Below are 23,334 nucleotides of genomic sequence, written 5' to 3'. Positions count from 1 at the left end.
AACATTGTAATAGCATCACGTTTTGTATGAGGAAAGAAAGACAGAGTGTCTTCAGGTGAGTAGAGTAGGAGCCCCAGGTAAGGACGCCACCTGGCTGGTAGGACTATTTTTTTCTGTGTATTTTTCTGCACTTTTGAAAATTTCCAAAAGATGCTGTTTGTGATAAGAGAAGAATGTTCCTCTGAAATCTCAAAGGAAGAAGCCTGAGAGCGCTGTGTTGCCAGCCCTCTCGGGCCTCTGTGGTCTGGGTTCTGGGCCTTGGAGCAGCCCTGGCTTCTCCCTCTGCGGCCTCTGTCCTGCTGGGATGGGGCTGGGTGTCTGTGGGAGGCCGACAGGCCCTGGTTCTCCTGGGCGAGCCGTCGGATCCGCAAATTCAGGCGCTTCTACGAATGACGACTTCATGACGACACAGGAAGATGCTGACCGACCATCAGCTCAGCTCCACAGACCAAAGCGTGAGCCAACGGCCAGGTTAGACCTGAACAGCTGCTGCGAGCAGGCGGGGGGACTGGAAATGAAAGGGCTGGGGACGGGGACACCGTGGCAGGTCGCAGAGACCTGCCAGTCACAGCCAACTCCAGCAAGGCAGGCGGATCGTTTCTTTAAAGTGCTTTTCCCAGTGATGTAGGGTTGAGTCTGGAATGTGCTTCTTGTCTCCTTGTCTTTGATGTCCCTGTGAGGGTTGGGTTGAGGGTTGAGGGTCGAGGGTCGAGCGCAGACACAGGCAGCGACGCTCTGACCCGCCAGCACCTACTCACTTCCTCTGGCCCAGCGGCAGCCCGCGCCCACCTGGGAGATTCCGAGGCTTCTCTCCAAGCGCCTTTGCTGGTTTGTTTTTCAGTTTTGAGGCTGGGGATGGAAGGCAGGGGGCTTCACCACTGAGCCACATCCCTAGCCCCACTTTTTAATTTTACTTAGAGACAGGGTCTCACTGAGTTGCTGAGGGCCTCGCTAAGTTGCTGAGGCTGCTTTGAACTTGAGACCCTCCTGCCTCAGCCTCCTGAGCTGCCGGACACAGGCGTGTGCCGCCATGCTCAGCTCCCCTTGCTGTTTTCAAGCCCCTGGACAAACATGGCACCCCACCTGCAGCCCAGAGCCCACCCCTTAGGAAGCACTCTGGCCGCCAGCAGCTGGCAGGAGCTGGAGCTCCCTGTAAGCCTCCCCTGGACTCCTCTCACTTTGCCCCAGGTTGTGTTCTGTGCCACCTTCCCACCCCTCACGGCCTCTCGTCCTTCTGAAGTCGTGAGGATGGGGTGGGCTTGGGCTGCCCTGTCTTTGCCGCAGTGGCACAGAGGGTCTGGCTTCCCTCTCCACTGCTGCCCCAGGGTGAAGAGGGAGGCCGTGAGTGGAGGACAGCCAGGGCCTCACTGGCCTCTCTCTCCGCACCCAGAGCAGGGGTCCGGCCGGGACTCTGCTTTTGGTGGGCTTTCTCTGCACAGGGTGGTCAGCCTTTCAGGATATTGCCTGCTGTCTCGCTGTAGGGACGAACAGTGAATTCTGAAGCAATGGGACCCTGGAGCCCCCGCAGCCGACTCTCTGATGACCAGGCTCCATGCCAGGCATGGGCTTCTCTCCTGAGCTGCCTGGGACCTGCAGAGGGGACTGAGAGAGGAAGGTGACATCTCCTGCTCAGCTGGGCTGACCTCCTTTGGTGCCTGCATCAAGGATGTGGGGAGATGGATGGAAGCTTGGACAGTCTAGTCAAGTCCCGAATCCTTTGGTCCAAAGAGGGACCATACACGTCCGCCACTCGTTAGTGCCAGCAAGCACGCAGGCCCCCAGACCTGACACGGGGTTCCCACTCAAAGCCCGTCCTCCGGTTATTTACTGATTTTTCCTTTCCACACTCTTTTATTGGAGCAGTATTGCTGTACCTGATGATGGGATTTGTTGTTACATATTTGTACAGGCACACAATATAACAATACAATTTGGCCAATATGCTCTCTTCCATTTATTTTTTAACATCAACTTTATTGAGGTATACTTTGCAGACAATAAAATGCTTCCATTTTAACTACACAATGAAGAGTCAGGCAAATACACACACCAGGGTAGACCTCAGCACAATCAAGATAAAGTGTCATTGGCCCCAAGTGCCCTGCTGCTCCTTTGTCCCTCTCTGCTCGCCCCTCTTCTTCCTTCTCCCTCTTCCTTTTCTTCTCTCTCTCTCTCCCTCTCTTTCTTTCACTGGAGATTAAACCCAGGGGTACTGAGTATTTTCCTTTTTATTGGTGAATAGCATTCCATTGTATGGACATACCACAGTTTTTGGGTTTTGTTTTTATGGTGCTGGGGGCTGAACTGGGGTGCTCTATCAATAAATGCCATCTCCAACCCTTTTCATTTTGAGATTGGGTCTTGCTAAGTTGCCCAGGCTGCACGATTGTTAAATGGCTCTCTTACATTTGTCCTTGCAACAGATGATCATTTTAGCCCAATGGCAGTGACTCTCAAGGCGACTGGAGGTCTAAGAATGGGCTGGGTTTTCTCTTTCCTGCCTCTTCCTGGTAACCAGGGCTTTTCCCACCTCATCTTTGCCTTGTCTTAAGTCTGCTGAAGAGCAGAGCAGAGGACTTCTTCTGCTGGCTGTTTAAGATTACTTAAAAATAATCATCTATTGCACAAGTATTATAAAACCACCTCAAGACATGCCACATAAAGAAAAAAAAAAAAACCCACAAAAAGCCATGCGTGTGATCCTCACAGCTCACCAGATTAGGATTCTCAGCTGATGTTAGCACACTACCAATTCCTCACCACCTGCTTCTTCAAAAGGCTCTACTTTTTGCCAAAATGAATATTTTACTTTATCTTTTATGGAGACACTGATGTATTTGTAGACATATTGCATTTCTTTTTTTAAATAAGTATTTTTAAACTTTGAAAACATTTAAAAATAATACATGAATATGGTTAAAAAGAATTCAGAGAAAAAAGAGAGGAGACAAAAAGTCCTCCTCTCTCTGTCCTTTTCCTTTCTCAGGGGCAGCCCTGGGAACAGCCGGGCAAGTCTCCTTCCCAGCATTTCGACGGCCCAGATGCACATTGTACAGAACCTGAATAAAACCCGGCTTCTGTGCTCTCGCCTGAGCCCAGTGACATGTCCAGAGGAAACCTAAGCCTGGTCCTGAACTGGCCTCGGTGGCGCTGGGCCTCTGTGAGGGTCCCCGAGAGCACCGGGCGGGGTGCGCCCAGGTGCATGGTCAGGCGCGGCCTGTAGGCAGGAGTTTCCTGCCGGGCAGCCGGGGTGCCCACAGACTCGGGCTGGCTCACAGCCTGCAGGCCGTGCAGGCAAGACTGCCCACGCCCTGTTGCAGAGGTGGCCTGTTAGGACAGCGTGGCACTGGGGCTGCAGCCCGCAGTGTGCCACACCAACACTCAACCCCCAGGCCGGCTGCAAGGACCCTCTGCTGCCACCCTGGGGGCGGAGGCCCTGGGGGAGCGTATGGGATGGGCAGGGCCGTGTGTCCACACCTTCCCTGCGAGGGAGATGGAGGTGAAGTAAATCCTGACTCCTGAGAGGCTGTCCCGCTGCTGGGTGGCCAAGCAGTGCAGGTGGCCCCTGCTACGCCACTCTGCCGAATCTCGGCCGCGCCGCCGTCGCTGCCTCCAGAACCTCCCTCCCTCTTGCTGGGTTCTCCGTCCTGCTCAGGCCCCCCGAGGGCCCTTTTCTTCCTTGGGGGGCAGTGAGGAAACTCAGTTGTTATGCTCATGAGTTTGTCCCTGCCGTGTGTCCACCGAGAAGGACCAAAACGTGTCCCGCGTGTTTTCCATGCGCACAATGGCTGCCCTGTGCTCTGAGGGTAGATTGGAGACCAGTCCCTTTTCACACACGCAGAGCTCTGCCTTCTTGTCATGACAGCTGACAAGAGAACAGACGGTGACTTCTTGGGAACGTCTTCTCCTGGGCATTGGGACTCCACAGGGCTGCGTCCCCGTGAGTGTCCCTCTTGCTGTGTAAGGGGGGGACATTGCTCACTGGGTTGGGCGTCCTCCCGGGGGCTGCTTCCTGCCAAGTCCATGTGCCTTGTGGGTGGAGCTGCAGACCCCAGTGAGGCTGGGCAAGAGATTTGCTATGCGAAATGTCACAGCGACTGGTGACTGCCCCCAGGGTTCTCCACGTCCGTCCCGCTGTGACTGTTCCCGGGCGCTGAGCCTCGGTGGGACCCCACACACGGCTGCGATCAAGGAAGTGCTGCTCGAACTAAACAACGTGCACGGTATCTTCTGAACACCTAAAACACCCCTGATGGATTCAAGCCGCATTTTCGGGGGTGGTTTGGAGGTCTGCCTCTGCCCTGGGCTGCAGAGAAGGTGTTTTGTCGTCCGAGCGTCCAGCACACACTTACCTTCCGCTGGTGAACTCCCTGTTCCAGCTCAGAGGCCGTGGACTCTGCTGGACCTTGCTGTGTGGAGTGGGGCGGGAGCCAGGGAAGAGTGGCCCCTGCCGACACATTCCAGGGAAATGGAACAGACGTGCAGCCATGCCTGCGGCTGGGCTGCAGTGGCAGAGCTCACGTTGCTAGAGACCCGCATGTCTGGACTGACCTCTGGCTCTGCAGTGACCAGGGCGGCATCGGTGACCACAGGACCCACGTCCCCAGCTCCCCGGGCCCGCTGTGCACACCCTTCTGTTGTGGGCTACCTCGGTGGTTGCCCAGCTCCTCCGTGGACGCTTATCCCAGCAGCAGGCCCACCTGGCCTGTCCTGGCCTCCCTCGCCCCTGCCCTCACCGGCAGCTGGGAGCAGAGCCAGCCCAGACATGCTGGTCCCCTGCTGACCCCCACTCTGCTCTGTCTTCAGATGCCCAGTCCCTGGGGTCCCTCAGAAGGCGCTGAGTGACTGGGTCTGTTTCTCTCCAGCCCTGGGGATCCCTTCCAGCTCTGGGGATTGAACCCAGGAGCAGTCTACCTCTGAGCTACATTCTGCCCTGCTGTGGCCTTTTTTGTTGTTGTTCATCCTGACCTTGAACTTGCAATCCTCCTGCCTCGGCCTCCCGACCAGCTGGGATTACAGGCGTGAGCCACTGCACCTGGCTGGTCCTGTGATTTCCACCTGGGTGGATGGTAATGGGCAGGTCTGGGAGGGGAAGGTAGAGGGAGAGCCAGTCACTGGAGGGATGATGGACCTACCAAAAAAAGACGTGAAGGTGAGCCTGAGGGCTCAGCTGGTGGACACTGGGACTCTGAATTGGGGATTCCAAAAAGTTCTCCCCAATTAGCAAGACCCCTTTCACCAGCCTGGGTTAATTCTGGACAGGATCTTTGGCTCTTTAGAGAAAATGAAGTCGCTTCTACTGTGAACCCATTTTAACACAGATGTAGTCCTTCGTTTTCATTTCTCATTAAGACCTGGCAAAGAGCCCAGGCCGTGGGGCACACCTGCCATCCCACACCTGTCAGCGGCTCTGGAGGCTGAGGCAGGAGGATCACAAGTTCAAGGCCAGCCTCAGCAACTCAGCAAGGACCGAAGCAACTCAGTGAGACCCTGTCTCAAAATAAAAATAAAAGTGCTGGGGATGTGGCTTAGAGGTTAAGTGCCCCTGGGTTCCATCTCTGGTATAAAAACCCCAACTCCCTACCCCCCAATAAAATAAAAAAACAATCAAAAAACTGTACTTGGTCTATAGTAACATGAGAATAAATTGCCCACTGTTTCTCCAGTTTAGTGACTCAGGGGAGGCGTGCGTATGTTAAATTATTTTGAAGTGTTTGGGTCCTCTGTGTGCTTTTGGGCTTCTCAATACAGATTTTAAAATGTGTTTTATTCTGGGGAATGACTCTGGTGTTCAGGGTGTAATTTTGCTTTTGGTTATAATAATGCTTCATATGATAATTTCCCTGTCGTTTTCCATTACATTTTGAATAGATACTACATTACATGGCTCATAATTTAAAAATACAAACCAGGACACCAGGAAAAGTCTGCCTCGTTCCCAGGTCCAGCTTCTTCTCTGTCTTCTGAAATCCTGTCTTTACTTTCCTATATATTCTTCTGAGTTTTTTATACAGTTATAGCAATTACAAATGCAGACTCTTGCCCCCTCCGTTACGGGCAGACTGTGGCGCCCGCTTGCCCTACAGGCCCTCCCTGCTGGGTCCCGGCGTCCCTTGGAACGCACCCTCGTTGGTGGCCGGGGGCTTCCCTGTGCTCTTCTGTCTTGTCTTGCCGTTCTCGGTCCTGGGAGTGAACGGGCCTGCATCTGCCTGCGTCTCGTGAGTCTGAAGACGCCACCTCCGTGCTCGCTCCCTCCCTGGGAGCTGTTGGTCTTCTTTCAGGAGCTGGCTGTCCACTGGCCCTGTTGCCCAGTGCCACCTGCCTCCTGGCTTTGCTTCCCCCGTGGCCTGCGATGCTGAGCGTCCTCTAAGTGCCTGCCCGCCGTCGCTCGACGTCTTTGGCCGGGCGTCTGTGGTGGCCCGTTGCCCACTTATGCACTGGCTGTCCGTTTGCTCGCAGGCAGCGTGAAGCGCTCTTTGCAGAGTCTGATGGCAGTCCTCCATCGGACGTGTCTTTGGTGAGCGTTTTCTGCCCGTCCAGGCCTTGTCTCCTCCTCCTCTTGGCGTCGTCCTCCTACGCCATTGCTCTTTAGTCTTCGCGTTAAAGCTCTACACAAACGCTCTCCTCTTGGGTTTTGAGAGCTCACGCTGTCCTCCTCGTGCTGGCGTGGGCCTTGCAGTCGGGGTCTTCCTTCCTTCGGTGTCTACTGCTTCCCCTTGGCACAGCCAGATTCCTCTGATAAACGTTCAGTGAGCACCTACTACGTGGCAGTCACCATGGGTACTGTGGATCCAGTAGTGAACAAGACAGAAGAGATACCTGTTCTCTTTCGTCTGCCTCGAAGGGTCTTGTCTACTATAGACGTATTCATTTTAAAAGGGAGGTTTGCTTGTGGTTTAAAAAATAAAATAAAATGAAACAGCGCGAAGGAGGATGTGACGGATGCCCCCTGAGTCCCGCGCCCCAGCGGGCTCCACACTTGGCAGCTGGGGGCAGGCCGAACGGCCGCTCGGCTCCCCGGCCCATGGGGGCCAAGTTCACACGCAGGTTGCGCACGCCTGGCGGGTGTTTCCTGGTGGAAATCGGCCCTCCTTGGGGTGTGAAAGCTAAATCAGAACACCTCTATTCTAAGAAGTTCTGTCCCCGGAGGGTCTGCTGACTGTCGCCTGCTGACCTCGGAGGTCACTCCTCACTTTTCAAAGTGTGTTCCTCCGAACCCAGGCTAGGATACGGATCTGAAATGAACGATTCTGTAGTCCAAGGAGTTTGAGAGACACCTCTGCTGTCCCTGCTGGGGACTCATGATGTGTGCCAGGCCATAACAGCACTGAGACCTCTGCAATCACAAATCCTGTCTACCCCGGTGTTCCCGAACTCTACCCTGTGGTCTTTGTTTCACGGCTGGCTTTGAACCCGTGCTCCTCCTGCCTCAGCCTCCCCTGCTGGGATCGCGGGCGTGGCGTAGGCCTGGCCCTCTCCTGTTTTTGTGAGTGTGTGCTCACAGACACACACGTCTCATGCATTTTAAAAAGGAGTGTATTCACACGAAAGGCAAACCTGGCTGATGTCCTGCAACAGTGGCTCAAGAGGCTTCCGGGCAGGGGTCCTCCAGGGAGGAGAGATTCTGGTTGGCAAACATCCTTGGCGTCCGGCTTGGTGCCAGGATGTGGTGGCACGCGCCGACCCTTGTTTCTGACTGTGTGGCTGTGGATGGCCATGCTCTCCGTCCCAGGTCCTATCTGGCCGCTCAGCAAACATTCTGCTTCCCCCTGGTGGCGGGTGGGGCCCGGGGCCTGTGTGTGCTGGGCAAGCGCTCTAACACTGAGCCACACCCGGCCCAGGAAGGGCCCTCTGTGTGGCCCCCGGGACCGCAGGACCTCCCGTGAGAGGCGTGAGTCCCTCCTCGTGCTGCCGTGCCTCCGCTTGACGCACTGGGCCAACGGGAAGAGAGTGGAGGGATGCGTGCCACTTTCAGGGTGAAGCCTTCAGGGCCAGCGTGGCTTCTAGTCTGTGTCTTTGACCTTGACCTTGAGGATGGAGGTAGGAGCTGGGCTGTACCTTCAACCTGGGCCTCAGAAGAAGACATGGAATAAAAGTCGCAGTTGACTCACGTCTTCTGAGCAATGTGGGTGAGAAAGGAACCTTGCTGTGACCCCCTGACCTTCTGGAATTGTCTGTTGCAGCAGCCTAACTGTGTGCGGGTTGACTGATGCTGGGAGGCGGTGCTGCTCTGCTTAGTCCCAGAGTCCCAGATGGCTCTGAGGATCGGCTTACCTCTTAACCGCGTCGCCTTTGCATTTGGCCTGGATCTACCTCCAGCTGGTAAAGAAGCTCTGCCCCTGAGGACAGGGTCAGGACACATGTGGGCACCGGGTGTCCCACACCCCCTGGTCCTGATGCCAGTTTCCATGAGCTCTCAGAAGGCCATGTGGCAATGTATGAAAAGGGCCCTAAACAACTCTATTTCTAGAAATCTAGCTCAAGAGAGTCGAAGAGAAGCAGGGAGGTGCCTCATCGAGTTATTTGAAACACTGGAAAGTCCCTAAATGTCCCATGACAGGGAGGATATTTTATGCCACATTCCATTTGGTGGATATTATGAGTCACTGAAAATCGTCATATTTTAGTATTAGTGGAATAAACAGGATTCTGAGCTATAGATACGTGTCGGTTCAAGTTTATAGGACAAATTCAGGATCCTGCAGCTTACGACTTTGTAATTCCTTTCACTCACGTTATGTGAACGAACAGCCCTTCTGTCGGCAAATATATCGATATGTATAAAAAGAAAGAAGACCAGAGAGAAATGAGCAAAAATAGTGGTTTTCTGTGTTTGGCATTTTCTTTTCTGTACTTTCTACATGTTGCAAACATTCTATGATGAAGATGTGCTACTTTTATAATCAGGCATAAGCAACTCTATTTAAAAATGAGGATCATTCCGGTCACCTCTGGGAACCTGCCTCTGCTGTGGCTGCCCAGGGGCCTTAACTGGGACTCCTGGTCCAAGAATAAGCCTGTGTTTTAATCAGGTCACCCTCCTGCCGGCCTAGAATCTCTGCTCAGGGCTGAGCCCCTGCTGCCAAGAGCCCCAGGGGATGCGCCTGCGGTCCTCTGAGGGTGGCTGGCAGGCGCAGGCTGCTTCGGCTCAGTGTGAATCTGAGAAGCCTGTGAACAGTCACCCCAGCCGAGCTGTCACCGCCATGCTGTTTCACAAGGCTTCTTTAAACACGCCTTGTCTCTCGAAGAGACAATGAAGACTTGCGAAGCCAGCGTCTCGGCCCCTGGGGACGATGACAGTCAGGGTTCTGCTGTACCAGGCCGCCGTCTTCCACCACCCCTGGTAGGTTTGTCCTGTGTCACACACAGTCGGGCCCCCAGGGTGGCTGGTCAGCAGGCGGCAGACAGGGAGCGTTCTCAGAAGTTCAGTTTGCGTGAGCACCTAGCGAGCCTCCGGGAGGTCCCCCACAGAGAGGAGCCTGCACGCCATGGCCTCTAGCAAGGCTGGCCAGGAGCGGGCAGCCCCCTTCCTGCCACTCCTGTCCTCTCCTGAGTCCCTGGAGTCTTTTCCCAGGTTGGCCCGGATGGGGGGTGTGGTCAGGTGTGGGCACGTCCTCCGTGCTGGACGGGGAAGTTGCAATGGAGCAAGGGCCAGTCAGGGACAGGTCACCAGGACTGCGACAGGAACAGAGCTGTGGACAAAACAGCTTGGCACCGGCACTTTCAAAACTCACTGTTCACATGATCCATGTGAATGACCGAGTGGCTCCCGGGGCCCTGGGAGCACGCCTGGCTGGCCCGGCTGCATCTGCTGACCTGCCCCTGCCCCGGTCACCCCCAGATGGCGCATTTTCTTCCTTGCTGATTCTGATGCTGTCCCTCTTCTGGGGCTGATGGGTTGTCCAGTGGGCTGATTTTGAAGGAAGACCATCCCTGTCACCCGCCGGCTCACCCTCAGCCTCTGGGCCTCACTGAAGCCCCGAGTCATGGTCCTGCTGGGCTTCTTGGTTGTCACTGTGGCCACTGTCCGAGACTCCTGCGAGGGGCCCCTTTCACGGGTTGCTCCCACTTTCCTGTTCTTTGCTCCCCCTTGACTCCTGCCCCTCCTTGCCCCACGGTCCCCTGTGGCCACATCTGGGGACATCTGGGCCTCCTAAGTGGCCTTTCTGCAGGGCTTGCCCTGCTCCTGGGGCTGGCGACCCTCCTGCTGTCTCTCCTGCGCCCCGCGTGGTGCCTCCTGGCCTACCTGCCCCACCCCACCCCAGCCTTGCCACTGTGGGGCTCTGTCCCCCGTCTCCTGCTCTGTCTCTTCCAGAGGGCCTCCCACTGCAGGGTCTTTGGCCACTGTAGATTCTGATGCCATGTCCCTCAGCCTCCTTCCTGAGGTCCAAATCCAGGAGGGACTTCCCAGGCAAACCTCGCTTGCCCCCCCTGACGTGAGTGCTTTCCTGGCTGTATGTGACCCTTGGTGTGCGTGAGTTGTCACCAGCTGGTTGTGGAAGGTCAGTGGGCTGTGGCCCCAGGCCCCACTGAAGGTGTGATCACGTGCTCTTGCAGTAAATCGCGTTACTTCTCACACTTAGGAAAGGCTGGATTCTGAAACGCCTCTCATCCAAGTTTCAGATCAGAGATCATAGTGCTGTGAACCCCAAATCAGCCCCAGCCCCAGCCTCCCTGCTCAGGAAGTGGGGTCTCCTGCTGGTGTTTCTGGGCTGTGGCCTCTGACTCCGGGTCCTCAGCACCCCAGCCTCTTCCCTCTCCAGCCTCCCCAGGTCCTGATTAACCTAACAGCTCTGGCCAGCTGCCCTTCACACTGGGTACTCTTTGGGCTCCACACTGCCTGGGCCATCTGTGCCTTGGCCCTCAGCCCTCCCTGGCTGGACCTCCGGGCTGCCGGGCAGGTGTGCTGGGGCCTTTTATTCCCGCTCAGACCTTGCCTTGGACTCTCTGCAGCTTCCTGCCCTCTGCCCGCCTGGCCGTAGCCTGACACATTCCTCCTGGTCAAGACACGCTACCTCCCAGCCTCCGTCTGATGCCCTCAGGCTGGTCCTGAGGCCCCCAGGCTGCCAGTCTGGATGGAATAGCTGCTGGCCATGGGCTGCCCTGATTCACAGCCAGGGGCAAAGGAGGCCCCAGGCCTCAGGGGCCAATTTCACCCAAAAGAGGGCCCCAGACAGCCTGGGGTGATGGTCTGTGGGGCAGCCCTGTCCTCCGGCCCTCACCTGTGCTCTCCTGGGACGGTTGGCATAGGCCGTGTGAGTGGCATCCTGTCCCCTGTTCATCCCACCCCTCAGCAAAGGGGCAGGCCCTTGGGGTCCAGCCGAGCAGGGTCAGTGATCGGAACGCCCTCTGCCCACCCAGGCCAGCGTGCCTCCGGGCACCCCCCCACGGCGGGCCCACACGTGCAGACGCACCCCGGGTCTGCTCACACGCACGGGCACCACGCCCCGCCTCACGTGCACGGAAGCCACGTCGTGAGCGGCCAGCTCCCGGTGTCTCCTGACCTCCCGCCTAGATCTGTCCCACCGCGGCCCACCCTGCCCAAGGAGGGGGCAACCTCGCCCCGGGCGGGCAGGGTTGTTTCCTGGACAGGTGCCCAGGGCCTAACTGGGTCCAGGCCCTCCCAGCTAGTAGAGTTCACCTCTGGTCACCCTGGGCCGCCCCCTCCATCCTTCCCAGAGCCTGCACTTGGGAATGTGGCCGTTAGAGGGGAAGACAGCTGAGACCAGGACCCCAGCCAGGGGTCCACCACTGGGTCTGAGGGTCTGGCCACTGCCCCAGAAGCAAGCCCATGCTTAGCTGTCCCCTGCGGGCCGGGTCCTTTCTGCCTCTCAGCCCTGAATTCGCTGGTTATGAGACGCCTACACTTCCTGAAAACCTCATCCAGACGCTCCTCTGGGGACTTCCCGGTGGACTGCTCAGGTCCCCCGCTCAGTGTCCCTATACTCTTGTGTCAGGAAGCTGAGGAACTGGTTCCCCAGGGATGCTCCCGGTTCTCCGAGCTCAAGGGGCTAGAAGCCCCCTCCAGCCCCAGGATAAGGTCCCCATTGCTCGGTGCCATGGAGGAGCTGGAGTGACGAACGGGGGTGACAGCTGTGCCCCCGCAGGCTCCCTGACCTGGGGACCTCTGCGAGTGCAGGCAGCCAGCAGCGCTGGACCTCGACGCTTCTCAGGCGCAGTCCCTGCGGAGTTGAGGGAATGCCCAGCTGGCCTGCGTCCTCCTGCCCCTACGGGGACAGGTGCTGCGCCAGGAGCTCAGAGGTGGGGTGGGGCAGGGGGTGTCCTGGAGCACAGACCTTCCTTAAGAGTGTCCACAGCTGGAAAGGTGTTCAGTTATGAAAAGTCACAATTGAAAACCACACAGAGAACATCCTTCTGTCCTCGACCAAGGTTTCCCGCTGCTGACGTTTTGTCCTGTTTTAGCATTTGCCCCCAGCCGGCGCGCGCACACACGTACGTGTGCACGCATGTGTATGTGCATGATCGTGATTCCTGAAGGTCAGTGACACGCATGGTGACCTTCGCCTCAGTCCCTTGGTGAGCATGTCCCAAGAACAGGGACGTCTTCTCACATTGCTGCAGTGGTGGGTTCCTGGGGGATGGTTCCCTGGCCTGCCCTGCGTGCCATTCCTGCCCTATTTGCAGAGCCCCTGGTGGCCTCCTGTGCCCTGGGTGTGCCCGCCCAGGAGCCAGGGCCCGTGGGCTGCCCTCGGTTGTCACGGCTCACAGCCTCCTTTGATTCAGCCTTGCTCTGTCTTTCATGACCCTGAAGAGTCAAGGGACTTTTGTGAGGGACGTGGGCAGGGGAGGTCTTGCCTTGTTGGTGAAGTCCCCGCACCTGCCTGGGCTCAGTCCTGCTGACTCCGGTGAGCATGGAAGGCAGCGAGCCCTGTGGTGGTGGCTCAGGGGCCAGGGATGGCCTTGTGACAGCTCAGGGTCCTCCCCAGCCACCCTCAGTTATGCCAGGGACTCTGCATCTGGACGAGCGGCCCTATTCTGAGATGGCAGCAGAGACGGTGCCAGCGAAGACTCAGTGGAGACTCAGCCACAGCAACGGATGGGCGATAGGGTGTGGGTGGCCGGGTGCCGGCTACTCCAGCGGTACCGGTCACACCAGGGCCCCAGCATGGTGCCCTTCCCACCCCCACAGTGTCCTGTCCACCCTAGGAGATGGCCGGGGTGTCCCTGGAGAAGCAACTTGAGGAACATGGAGGGACGGCGTGTACCTGAGCATTCGTGCATGGCTGCCTTGCCCTCAGGTGCACGGCGGGTCCCAGGGAGACCCCAAGTCCAGAGATAGGAGAAGCAGGGGCACTTTGTACCCCTGCTGTGTTGCCTCAGTGGGGGCCCGGGACTTCTGGGTGACCTGTGGCCACACGTCCCTCTTCTTTCTCTTTTCAGACGTGAAGGGGACTGCACAGCGTGGCAAAGCTCCCAAAGGGGAACGAGGGGGTGGGCGGCGGCCCGGAGTCATGGGTGGAAAGGACTCCCCAGCCTTCTGACTTCTGCAGCTTGATTCTCCTCAGGGAAGCTTACCACAGATAGCCTGCCAGCTGTCCGTCCATCTGCCCGTCCCTCCGTGCATCCCCAAGTCTGCCCATGCTGGCCTCTGCAGCGAGGACCCGGCCTCCTGCCTCCGTACCGTCCGCAGCCTAGCTGTTGCTTCCTGTCGCTGCCAGGGAGGAGCCCCCCTGTAAACACCCCCGACCTTCGTCCATTTGCAGATGTCGGGCCTCCCTGTGCTCCGCCAGCTGCCCACTCAAAGGCAGGCCGCCTCATCTAAGCCTCTGGAGGCAGGCGGCTGGAGGGGAAGCCGCTGCTTTGTTGTCCAGCGGTGCTGAGGGGCCGCGGGCTGTTTGCGACCTGCCTGGCCGTCCCCATGGCTCTGCTCCGTGGCCCCTCCTCTGGCCCTGCGTCCTCTGATGCGGCGATAGCAGTCACGTGGCACTTCCACAGCTCTCCGCCTGTTTCTAGAAGGATTTCTTCTGAATTGGCCTTGGCCTTGAGCTGGGAAACGCCATGACCAGACTGTTAGGACGGGTGGACAGCCACAGGAGGGCTCTTCTGAGGGCATGAAGGACCACTGGCCCTGCCTCCTTGCTCCTCCACTCGCCTTGTTTATAAGACGCCTCGACTTTCCAGGCTGCTGAGGCCCCTGCAGGCCTGAGCCCCAGACAGGCAGGTGGCCCAGCGCAGACAGCTGTCGGTCCTTGGTCCTCACTGCACTCTCCTGAACAGGGGAGGAGATGCCTGCGCATCTGCTGGCTCCTCCCTCCAAGGAGGGTCGGGTGCTGGGAGCCCAGATAGGGGCCATCTGGTCAGTGGGTTCCGAGGTCTCTGAGGGAGAGGCAGAGGGCAGCAGCTGGGCCCTGCAAGTGTGCGGGGCGCCCTGGGAGAGACCGCTGCCTCCTCCTTGCTCCAGGGCCATGTCCGCTGCGGTTGGGGGAGCCGCAGGAACCCAGCCAGGGGTCCGAGGGCCTGGCCTCTCAAGACCTGATGCAGAACTGGCACCAGAGGTGAGATGGGCACTGAGTGGGGCTGGTGGGGGCCTTGGCCTGTGAACACCCCACAGGACACAGCGGCACAGTGTGTCCTCTAAGTACAGATAGGGACAGGCCCTCCCTGAGCGCCACGGTCATCCCTGCCAGGTGGACACACTGAAGGAGTCCCCATCGCTCCTTGCCTCCCTCAAAGATCTCTGCCCTTCACCCGTGACACCGGACCTTGGACAGAGTGGCCCCGCTCCCCAGGTGACAAGCTGGCGCACTGGCAGCTGTGCCTCCTCACTCCCAAGGATGGACGTGGACACCCCCTGCGTGGCGGGCAGCAGCCCGGCTCCCTGCACACATCTGGACATGCCCAGGTGCCCAGGCCTGCTCCACACGCTTGGTGCTTATGGGACACTGGGGCCTGGGGGACCCCTGGCTCCCCCTTCTTTCTTCCACCGCAGGGGTGCCCGAGCCCCTCTGCTGGGTTCCCACCAGTGGGGACCCGTCAACCGCAGCCTGGCCCTGGGGAAGGTCCGCTGCTTCGGCTTCGACGTGGACTGCACCCTGGCGGGTAGAGGGGCTGGAGCGCGGGTGCCTGGGGCTGGGGAGGTGGGGCAGGCAGCCAGCCTCCCACCGGCTGGGTCTGCTGGGCCCTCTGCAGCCTACAAGTCCCCGGCCTACGAGGCGCTGGCCTTGGAGTTGCTGCTGGAGCGCCTGGTCTGCATCGGGTACCCACGTGAGACCCTGCACTACACCTAGGACCCCTGCTTCCCCACCAGGTGAGGGAGCTCTCCTGGCGGGGGGCTGTGGCCAGCCTGGCCCCCCCCACAACCCCGACCCCTCTCCCAGGGGGCTGGTGTTCTATGCGCTCTATGGGGACCTGCTGAAGGTGGATGGGCACGGGAATGTGCTGGTGGCTGCCCACAGCTTCGCCTTCCTCCTCAGAGTAAGGGCAAGGGGTGGGGACGGTGCAGAGGTGTGAGGGACAGCCAGGGCCCACCCCCTCCTCCCCAGGGCAGAGAGCTGGAGCTTCCACCCCAGCAAGTTCAGCCAGAGGGATGACCTTCAGCGCTCTCACATCCTCCCACATCCTCAGCACGTTCTTCAGCCTGCCTGTGAGGCCGCGGGAGGCGGGAGCCCGTCTTGGGCCCCTGCAGGTGGCCGCCTGGCTCCCTGGGGCATGGCTGACTAGCTCTCCCTCCCAGAACCTTCCTCTGTGCCTGCCTGGTCCCGCTACACCAAGTGTGTCCCATGCCCTGCCCAGTCCTGGGGTGACCAATAGGACATGGCTGCTGCCCAGCAGCCAAACCCCAAAGTGGGGCCCCCACTGAGGAGCAGAGGCCCCTCCTGAGGGGCCGGGGATTCCAGGCGCTCAGGAGGAGGGCCCCCTGCAGGGGCACTGAGCCTGCTGCCTGTGCTGCCCCACGGGGTGTTCGGCACAGATGACTCCCTTCAGGGGGGCTGGGACATGGGCCCAGCGGGGGACCACTCAGGTGTCAGCGTTGGTGACCACTTCAGGCCCTCTTACCAGCCACCCCGGGCCTCTCTTGGCCTGTCCTAGCTGTGACATCGGCTATCAGCATGGGAACCTCTTCATGTCCTTCCGAAGCCTCTTCCAGGATGTGACTGAAGCCTTGAACAATGTCTACCAGGCGGTGAGTGGTCCAGGACCCCAGGACCTCTGCCCCGGCTGCGCTTGGCCTTCCTGGGCAACCTCCAGGGCCCTCCCACCACCTCCCACCCTCCTCCTGCTGAGCACTGTGGTCTGGGCTGCCCAAGACCCTCCTGCCACCAGGACGCAGATAGGCAGGCTCGGCTCCTCCTGCAGGGCTGCCTCAAGGAGAGGACCCTGGGGAGCCTGGAGAAGTGCGTGGAGAAGGACGCGAGTGACTGCGGAGCCAGGCGGTGACTGCCACCCCCTCTCCAGGCAGCAGGCCGCCCGTCCCTGGTCATCCGCCTCCAGATCACGCGGAGCTGATCCTGGTGCTGCTTGGGGTCTGCCCTGGCCTGGAGCCCACCTGCTCTGGAGGGTGGGCTGCTCAGCTTCCAGGGGCTGGAACCCTAGGAAGGGCTCCCAGGGGAACCCGGGAGGCCAAAGGCATCGTTTCCTCTGCCCCAGGCACGAGTCCCCATCCTGCTGGGGACCAACAGCAACTACAAGTACACGGAGCGAGTGGCTGTCCCACTGCCCGGCTAGTACCCAGGTCCCACGACAGGCCTGTCATGGCCTCAGGGGATGAACAGCTGCCCCATCTTGTACCTGTGGCCCCGGAGGGGGACAGTGGGGTGAGGGCCCCCAGGCCCAGCCCGAGCTCAGTGCCCTGGCCACTGCCTGTCCCTGCCAGGCCACCACGACTTACCTGTTTGCGGTTGGTGAGGTCGGTATCCTGGGTTGGGCTAGGGTGGGCTTGGCGAGGGCAGGGCTGCCAGGCCTCCCCGTGGCCAGCCCCACTCCAAGCGGGGCAGACAAGTGAGTGGTCATTTCCCACGGTGACCTTGCTGGAGCCTCCTTGTGGGCGAGGGCAGGGATACTTTCGGCTTCCTAGACAGCCACAGGTGGCAGTTGGGAGTTTGGGGTGGGCCTGGGGTGCGGCGGGTGAGGTGAGGGTAATGTGCATGGTCCAGGGGAAGAAGGCCAGCAAGCCCTGGGCACAGGCGTGTCTGCATGTGTGAGTGACATGTCCTGGGTCTCTCTGCTTGCACTGTGAGGAGGCTGGAGGCTGATCTAAGACCCCCACCATGCCGGCACCCCACCTCCACGGGCATCTCCTGGGCCCCCCGAAGCCCACTTTGGTTGGGGATGCCAGGCAGTGGAGGTCTTCTGGGTCCTGGGCCCACAGGTGTCTCTTCCTACCCGAGGCGGAGCCGGGGATGGCGGGGTCGGGTTTCCCAGGCTGTGTGTGTCCCTGTGCCTGCACATGCCCCCCACCCAGGCCCTGGAGGTCCTACTTTGACTTGATCGTGGTGGATACTCAGCAGCCTGCTTCTTTGCAAAGGGGACAGTCCTGAGACAGGTCAACACGGTAATGGCAGGTGCTAAGGTCCGGTCCACCTTGACAGTCTGGTGGTTGCTGGAGGGGAGACTGCCCACTCTTAGATGTAACCTGTGGTGGCCACTGCCCTCTGCTGCCCTGTGCCCCTGAAGGCAGGGGACTACTTCAGGGCCCCACCGCATCCTACCTCCCTCACCCGAGGCTGCTCCTGCCAGCCCCGCCCAGGCCTCCCTGACCAGCTAGGGGCTGCAGTCCTTGGCTGAGGCTCCCCTCTGCCCTGCAGGACTCTGGGGACCTACATGGGGCCCCAATTCTGCGCCATCTACTCTGGAGGCACAGCCCTCGCTTGCCCCGTGGCCCAGCAGGCCTGCCCTCGGTGGGCCTGAGTCTCCAGCCACCCACAGGGCAGGAGGGTTGCTTGTGTCCTCCCTCCATGGGGCAGGCTCATCTGACAGGGTGTGTGAGCTGCTCGCGGTGTGGGGAAGGACATCCTGTATATTGGGGACCACATCTTTGGGGACATTATCAAATCCAAGAAGCAGCAGGGCTGGTGGACTTGCCTGGTGGTTCCTGAGCTGTCCTGGGAGCTGGGCATCTGAGGCCGGGAGAAGGGTGAACCACGGGGACCAGTACCAGCAGGGGGTGCTGGTCACCCACACATTGTCCTGCCTCACTATCCTTCCCTTTTACTCGGTGGATTAATGGCGACCAGGAATCTTGTCCACCTGAGGTTTATGAAAGTAAATCTATTTAAAAACAAGGAAGCAGACCCAGAGAGGTGAAGCGGGTTGCCCAAAGTCACACAGGTTGTAGGGGCCAAGCTGGGACTCAAATCCACGCCTCCTTGCTCCAGACCCCTGTGGGTTTCTGGCGCCTGGGACTTCCTTCCTCTTCCCCACCCTCCCACCTGCCCCGAGGCCTTTGGGGTGTGGAAGGTACAGGCTTTCCCACCCAGGAAGTACTTGAAGTCACCCTCGGGGGAGGGGTGCTGTGATCCCAGCCAGTTTGGGGTTTGTTCGAGAGTCTTTGCCCTGCGACTTCGTGAAGGTCACCTGACTCCCTGAATGCGTGGTCACCTGGCTCACAGGGCCTTTGTGGTCCCTATTTTGCTCTAGGCAAAGTCTTATCTGACATAAGGGGTCATGACATTACAGCTAGGGAGCAGAGACCCCTGGCAGACCCACCTGTTACTCAGCCCTGCTGCTCCCTGTCTGGTTTCAGTGAGGTCAGAGCAGCTGGAGAGGCTGGACGTGCACCTGGCTGACCCGTATCTGTGAGCCCTGGTCACTCTGGGCGTGCGGGAGGGTGTGGGGAGAGGGATGGAGGGCTGGCGCCCAGGCCCAGGCCTGCAGTGAGGTCTGAGCCAAGGCCCAGGACACCAAGCCATGTTGCAGGCTGGGCTTCCCTGGTAGGTTGGATTTGGGACCCACTGACCCCTTGAGACTTCACACCTTACGAGACTTCTGGGCCTTTCCCAACCCCCCAGCATGGACTCACACCCAGCACACCCCAGCCTGCACCCCTTCCTCACCCTCCACGGGGGCTGGGGAGCTGTGTGCCCCTCCTCCACTGGCCATGTGGCCATTTCTGTACCAGGCACGTGGATGGGAACATCTGTGGGCTGCGAAACATCAACTCCGTCAAGGAGATTCGAGTAAGAGCCCGGTGGTGAGCGAGGGGGAGGAGCCCAGTAGGGGAGGGGTCCCAGGAGCCCAGTAGTCTGATTGCCCCCAACATTGCCCTGGCCTTGATGCCCGGCGCCCCCTGCTGGCCGGTGCTGCAAACGACAGCTGGCTCCTGAGAAGGGCTCAGATCACAGGCTTGCTTCTCCTCCTTCTGTCCTGCCCTCTTCTCAGGCCCCTCTCTAGGAGGGCCTGCCTGCCAGACTGCGGCTTCGTGTGACTAGCTAGCCAGCTCTGATCCAAGTCTGCATTCAGCCAGAGATGGGGCCTGAGAAAGTGTGATTTAGGACCAGTGAGCTGAGGGTCCTGGGAAAAGAGAAGGGAGGAAGACATTACCTGTGGGCTTGCTGCTCTGTCACTGGGCGATTCCCACACCCAGGCAAAGGGAGTCAAGCTGCCTGGCAACCCCAGGCCCAGTGGGGGCCAATGGCGAAGGGTCCTTGTGGAGCCTTTTGCAGGCATAAGACAGGAAGCACAGCCACCTGCTCACTCCATAGCCTTGGGAGGTGGACTGGCAGGGACAGTCACCCTGACTCACAAACGAGGAAACTGGGGTGCAGAGAGGGGGAGACAGGTGCCCCTGGTCACCCAGGAGGCTCTGAAAGCAGGGCTCAGCTGTGCAGTGGGGCCCTGGCCAAGCCCTGGTTGTCGGGCTGTGGGTTTGGTCCTGGGTGGCCACTTTCCGGGGCCAGGCAGGCCACGGAGGGGGAAGCCGAGGGGCCTGTTGCAAAGGGCGGAGCTCCAGCTCTAAACGTGTGCGGTCGTGGTTGAAGCAGGAACCCTCTCTGCAGGTGGCACAGGAGGAAGGTCAGAGGGCTGGCCCTAGCAGGGTGCCCGCCCTCAGAGAGTGCCTGGGTGCCAAGGGTGCGGGTCAAAGTGGACCGGGGTCTTCCTTGACCTGTCACCCGGGAGCTGGACCTGTGCGACGGCACCATGGGCAGCCTGTTTCGCTGTGGCCTCCGCCAGGCCCTCTTCCCCAGCCAGCTGAGGGGCTACGCGGACCTCTACACTGCCACCTGCCTCAACTTCCTGCACTTTCCGCTCAGCTCGCTGTTTCGGGCGGTCCCAGAACTGGTGAGTCTCTCTGAATCTTCCTGCTCACCCCTGACTGTCCGCCTGGGAAGAGCCCACGTGTCCCCAGCCCTGCAGGGAATTTGCAAGGTTCCTCAGGCCCATCTTGCAGACACGAGGGCTTCGAAACCTTGCAGAAAACTGTTTGCAACTAAAACAAGCACAGGAGGTGCCTGTGCTGGAGACGCTCCTCAGGCCCGAGCTCCACTCCTGCTTTCAGGGGAGATCCCACATCGCACGTCTCCTTGGTAGTGATGCGGCCAGTTGCAGGGAGGAGCGTCTGCTGCTTTCACCTCCGGGAGGCACAGGTGGCCTCTGAGAGCAGGCAGCAGGTGGTATGGTAGAGGCTGCAACTGGACCCACACCCCAGACCCAAGGATGCCCCTGGCTAAAATCCAGGAGGCAGAGGTGGCTATGACAGCACGGTGGAGCCAGTGGCCTGGGGGCTGAGCAGCGAGGGGCTTCCCAGGAGCGTGCGCATGTCAGCCTCCCAACAGTTACTAGCTTCTCTCTTCTGAGACGTAGAGTCTGGACCAAGGATCTGGACTTCCGAGTGGGTCTTCGGGATTACCTCCCTGCTTTCCCGGCCCTCCTCAGCTGCCCTGCAGATGTTCAAGAGGGGACCATAGATTGGGCGTTGGGCTGGTACTCTTCAAAGGTTCTGCTCAGTACGACCCAGCAAAGGGAGTTTGATCGTCCTCATTACACCACTGTTGAACTCGAAGTGCAGAGGGGATCGAAATCAGTTGCTGTCACACAGCAAGGCCACAGGGCTTGGATTTGAACTCAGGGCTGTCCAACTCTTCTGTGCCCTACAGTGGCTTCCTCTCTGAGAAGGGCTGGGCTGGAGGGCTCCCATTGGAGGGCTCCCATTGGCAAGGCAGGGTTGGGAGGTCCCAGGCATAACCCTCTGTGCTATTAGAAGTCCCAAGTAGAGACGGAGAAGGGGAATAAAGGGCGCCCCCGAGTGGCCAGGTGAGTTAAGAACTCTGACCTTGACTGCTGGCTTTTGAGGGAGTCCAGTTCAGTAGTCAACACTTCCTCCCCTTGCAGCATCCTTGGCAGGAGCCTGGCAGCTGTGGGCTGGGGACTCTGCATACCTGAGGAATCCTGGGCACCTTCCCACTGATGGAGTTGCTCCATTTCCACCGTATTTGTCCCTGCAGATGCCACACGAGTCCATCTTGGAGCCAAAATAGGCCAGTCTGGATCCAGCCTCCTGCTTGCTCTCCTGTGGGCGGAGGGTGAGTGACTGGGAGCGGTGAGTTCTGCCCTGCCCAGCAGAGCTGGGGGGAGCTGCCTTGCTGGGCTGAGGAGCTCAGAGGCCTGGGGCTACCAAGGCCCAGAGCAGAGGCCACCAGCAGGAGCATCAGCCCTAGGGGAGGTTGGGGATCTGCAGGGGTTGGTTTGGTTTTCAACTGTAGTCATTCTTGGGCATTTATATGGAAACATGTATCATTATTAAACTCTTTAATTTCTCCCTTATTAGGACATTAAATCAATAATTTAAAATTGTGTAGATAACTATATTATTCGTGAATATCAATTCAGTCTAGAAAAGGGGAGAATTTAGACATTGGCTTTCAAAACGGAGCATCAGGTCAACAGGCCACAGGTTCCTCAACAGGGATGGGCTGCCTGCAGGTGCCCTGCACCGCTGCAGACTGCTGCTGGCCGGTCCCCTACAAACCCGTCCCCGGTGCTCCAGGCAGCGGTGGGGACAGGGAGCAGCTGTGCTTCAGGTCATCTGATGTTTGGGCAGAGACTCCCGCCCTCACGAGGGGCAGCCGTGGTCCCTGAACCCTGTACAGGGTCCTTGTTGCCACCCCGGCTTTCCTGGGGTCCCTCTTTGGCGGGGCGTTGCCCAGCCCCGTGTGTCCTTTCCGCCCGCGTGTTCCGGGCGCCCCCTGCTGGCCAGCGGTGAGGCGAGGCCCGGCGAGGGCTCCGAGCGCCGCGCCCCGCGCATGCGCCCGCGCACCTGGCGTGGGTCCTTGCGAGCCCGGGAGGAAAGCTTCCAGGGCCGCGTCCCTCCTTTCCTCCAGGGCGGAGGGTCTTCTGCTCGAGCTGTTTTCAGGTGACGGGAGAACCGCAGAAGGACGGAGAGGCGACCGGCAGGTCTTCCCCTTGGGACTCCTGCACCGGTGGAGTCCCTGATCGGCCTCCTGAGCTGCCGGTCCGCCTGCAACTGCGTTCGCATTCTTTCTAGAAGTGTCTCTATGCACTTGATTCTGTACCTATTAAATATAAGACCAGGCTGGCGAAGATGGCCTCATTAGAGGTATTTCCTCCCGGTCACTGAGGGAGGCTGACGGACACGGCCCGGACGCCTTGGTGCGCGGGGCGCCGTGTGGAAACGGACGAGCCCCTGCTGTGCCGCCGCGTCTCCGCGGTATCCAGCCCCGCCTTTGCTGTTCTGCTCCTGCCGTTGGCTCTGACCCTTGGCGCGGTGGCTGGCATTCTGCGCGGCTCAGCAGGAACCTCTGCGTTGGGAATGGCCGGGTGGACCCTCGTTCACCCTGGAGCCCTGGTCTGATGCTGCAGTCCCTAGTCTCTCCGGCTGCAATTGGCAGGTGCGCTGGCGTGTCTGCGGTCCACTGAGGACACCAGACCAGTGCTGGGAGTCACTTCTGAGTGTGTCCTGTGCATTTCAGAGGCAGGCAGGTCTGCGATGTCAAGCCTTTTAGCGTCTGCAGGGCCAAGGCTCTCCAGGTGAGGACCCGGGGGCTCTGGCCTTGTCTAAACTAGATCCTTGTTCCAGGGTTGGAGAGCATTTGATCAGCGAACGGCTCAGCTCCCAGCCCAGGCCTTTCCTGAAATGTTGTACAGTAGTCGATTCTGTGAAAACCCACCCTTAGCATCCGCCCTGGGTAGGATGAGGAATGGTCAGCAGATGTGACTTGGGGGTCTCAGGAGGGGGAGGGAGAGAGAAGGATAAGAAGGATAAGAAGGCGTGGGAGAGGAGAAAGAAGGAAAGGGAAGAGGAGAGAGGAGGGGAGGGCCCTGCTCCGGCTCTCCCTTGGCCCGCCGACCTCTCTCAGGCCTTGACTGTTTGCATCTGTGACTCTCGCTGGAGACCCCCGGACTCCTGGGGCCAGGCTC

The 23,334-nt window shown here is 59.4% G+C and overlaps 1 protein-coding gene across 1 annotated transcript; it reads left to right on the top strand.

Moving 5' to 3' along the window:
- Nucleotides 1-400: 400 nt before the first annotated feature.
- NT5DC4 (5'-nucleotidase domain containing 4) lies at nucleotides 401-18,930 on the top strand (the record flags this gene model as incomplete). The annotated part of the gene is given in 15 exon segments (XM_079111650.1): nucleotides 401-471; nucleotides 6,087-6,218; nucleotides 6,460-6,517; nucleotides 6,726-6,780; nucleotides 14,423-14,516; nucleotides 14,951-15,245; nucleotides 15,249-15,268; nucleotides 15,339-15,448; nucleotides 15,479-15,667; nucleotides 15,894-16,472; nucleotides 16,609-17,159; nucleotides 17,220-17,469; nucleotides 17,472-17,626; nucleotides 17,726-17,957; nucleotides 17,960-18,930. Coding segments are annotated over 15 exon segments (2,913 nt in total). The 3' UTR covers nucleotides 18,082-18,930.
- Between the last annotated feature and the right edge of the window lie 4,404 nt (nucleotides 18,931-23,334).

This window comes from Sciurus vulgaris (genome assembly GCF_902686455.1).
Source record: "Sciurus vulgaris genome assembly, chromosome: 14".
Taxonomy (NCBI): Eukaryota; Metazoa; Chordata; class Mammalia; order Rodentia; family Sciuridae; genus Sciurus; species Sciurus vulgaris.
Note: the sequence above shows the minus strand (reverse complement) of the source record. Positions and strands in the feature narration are given on the sequence as shown.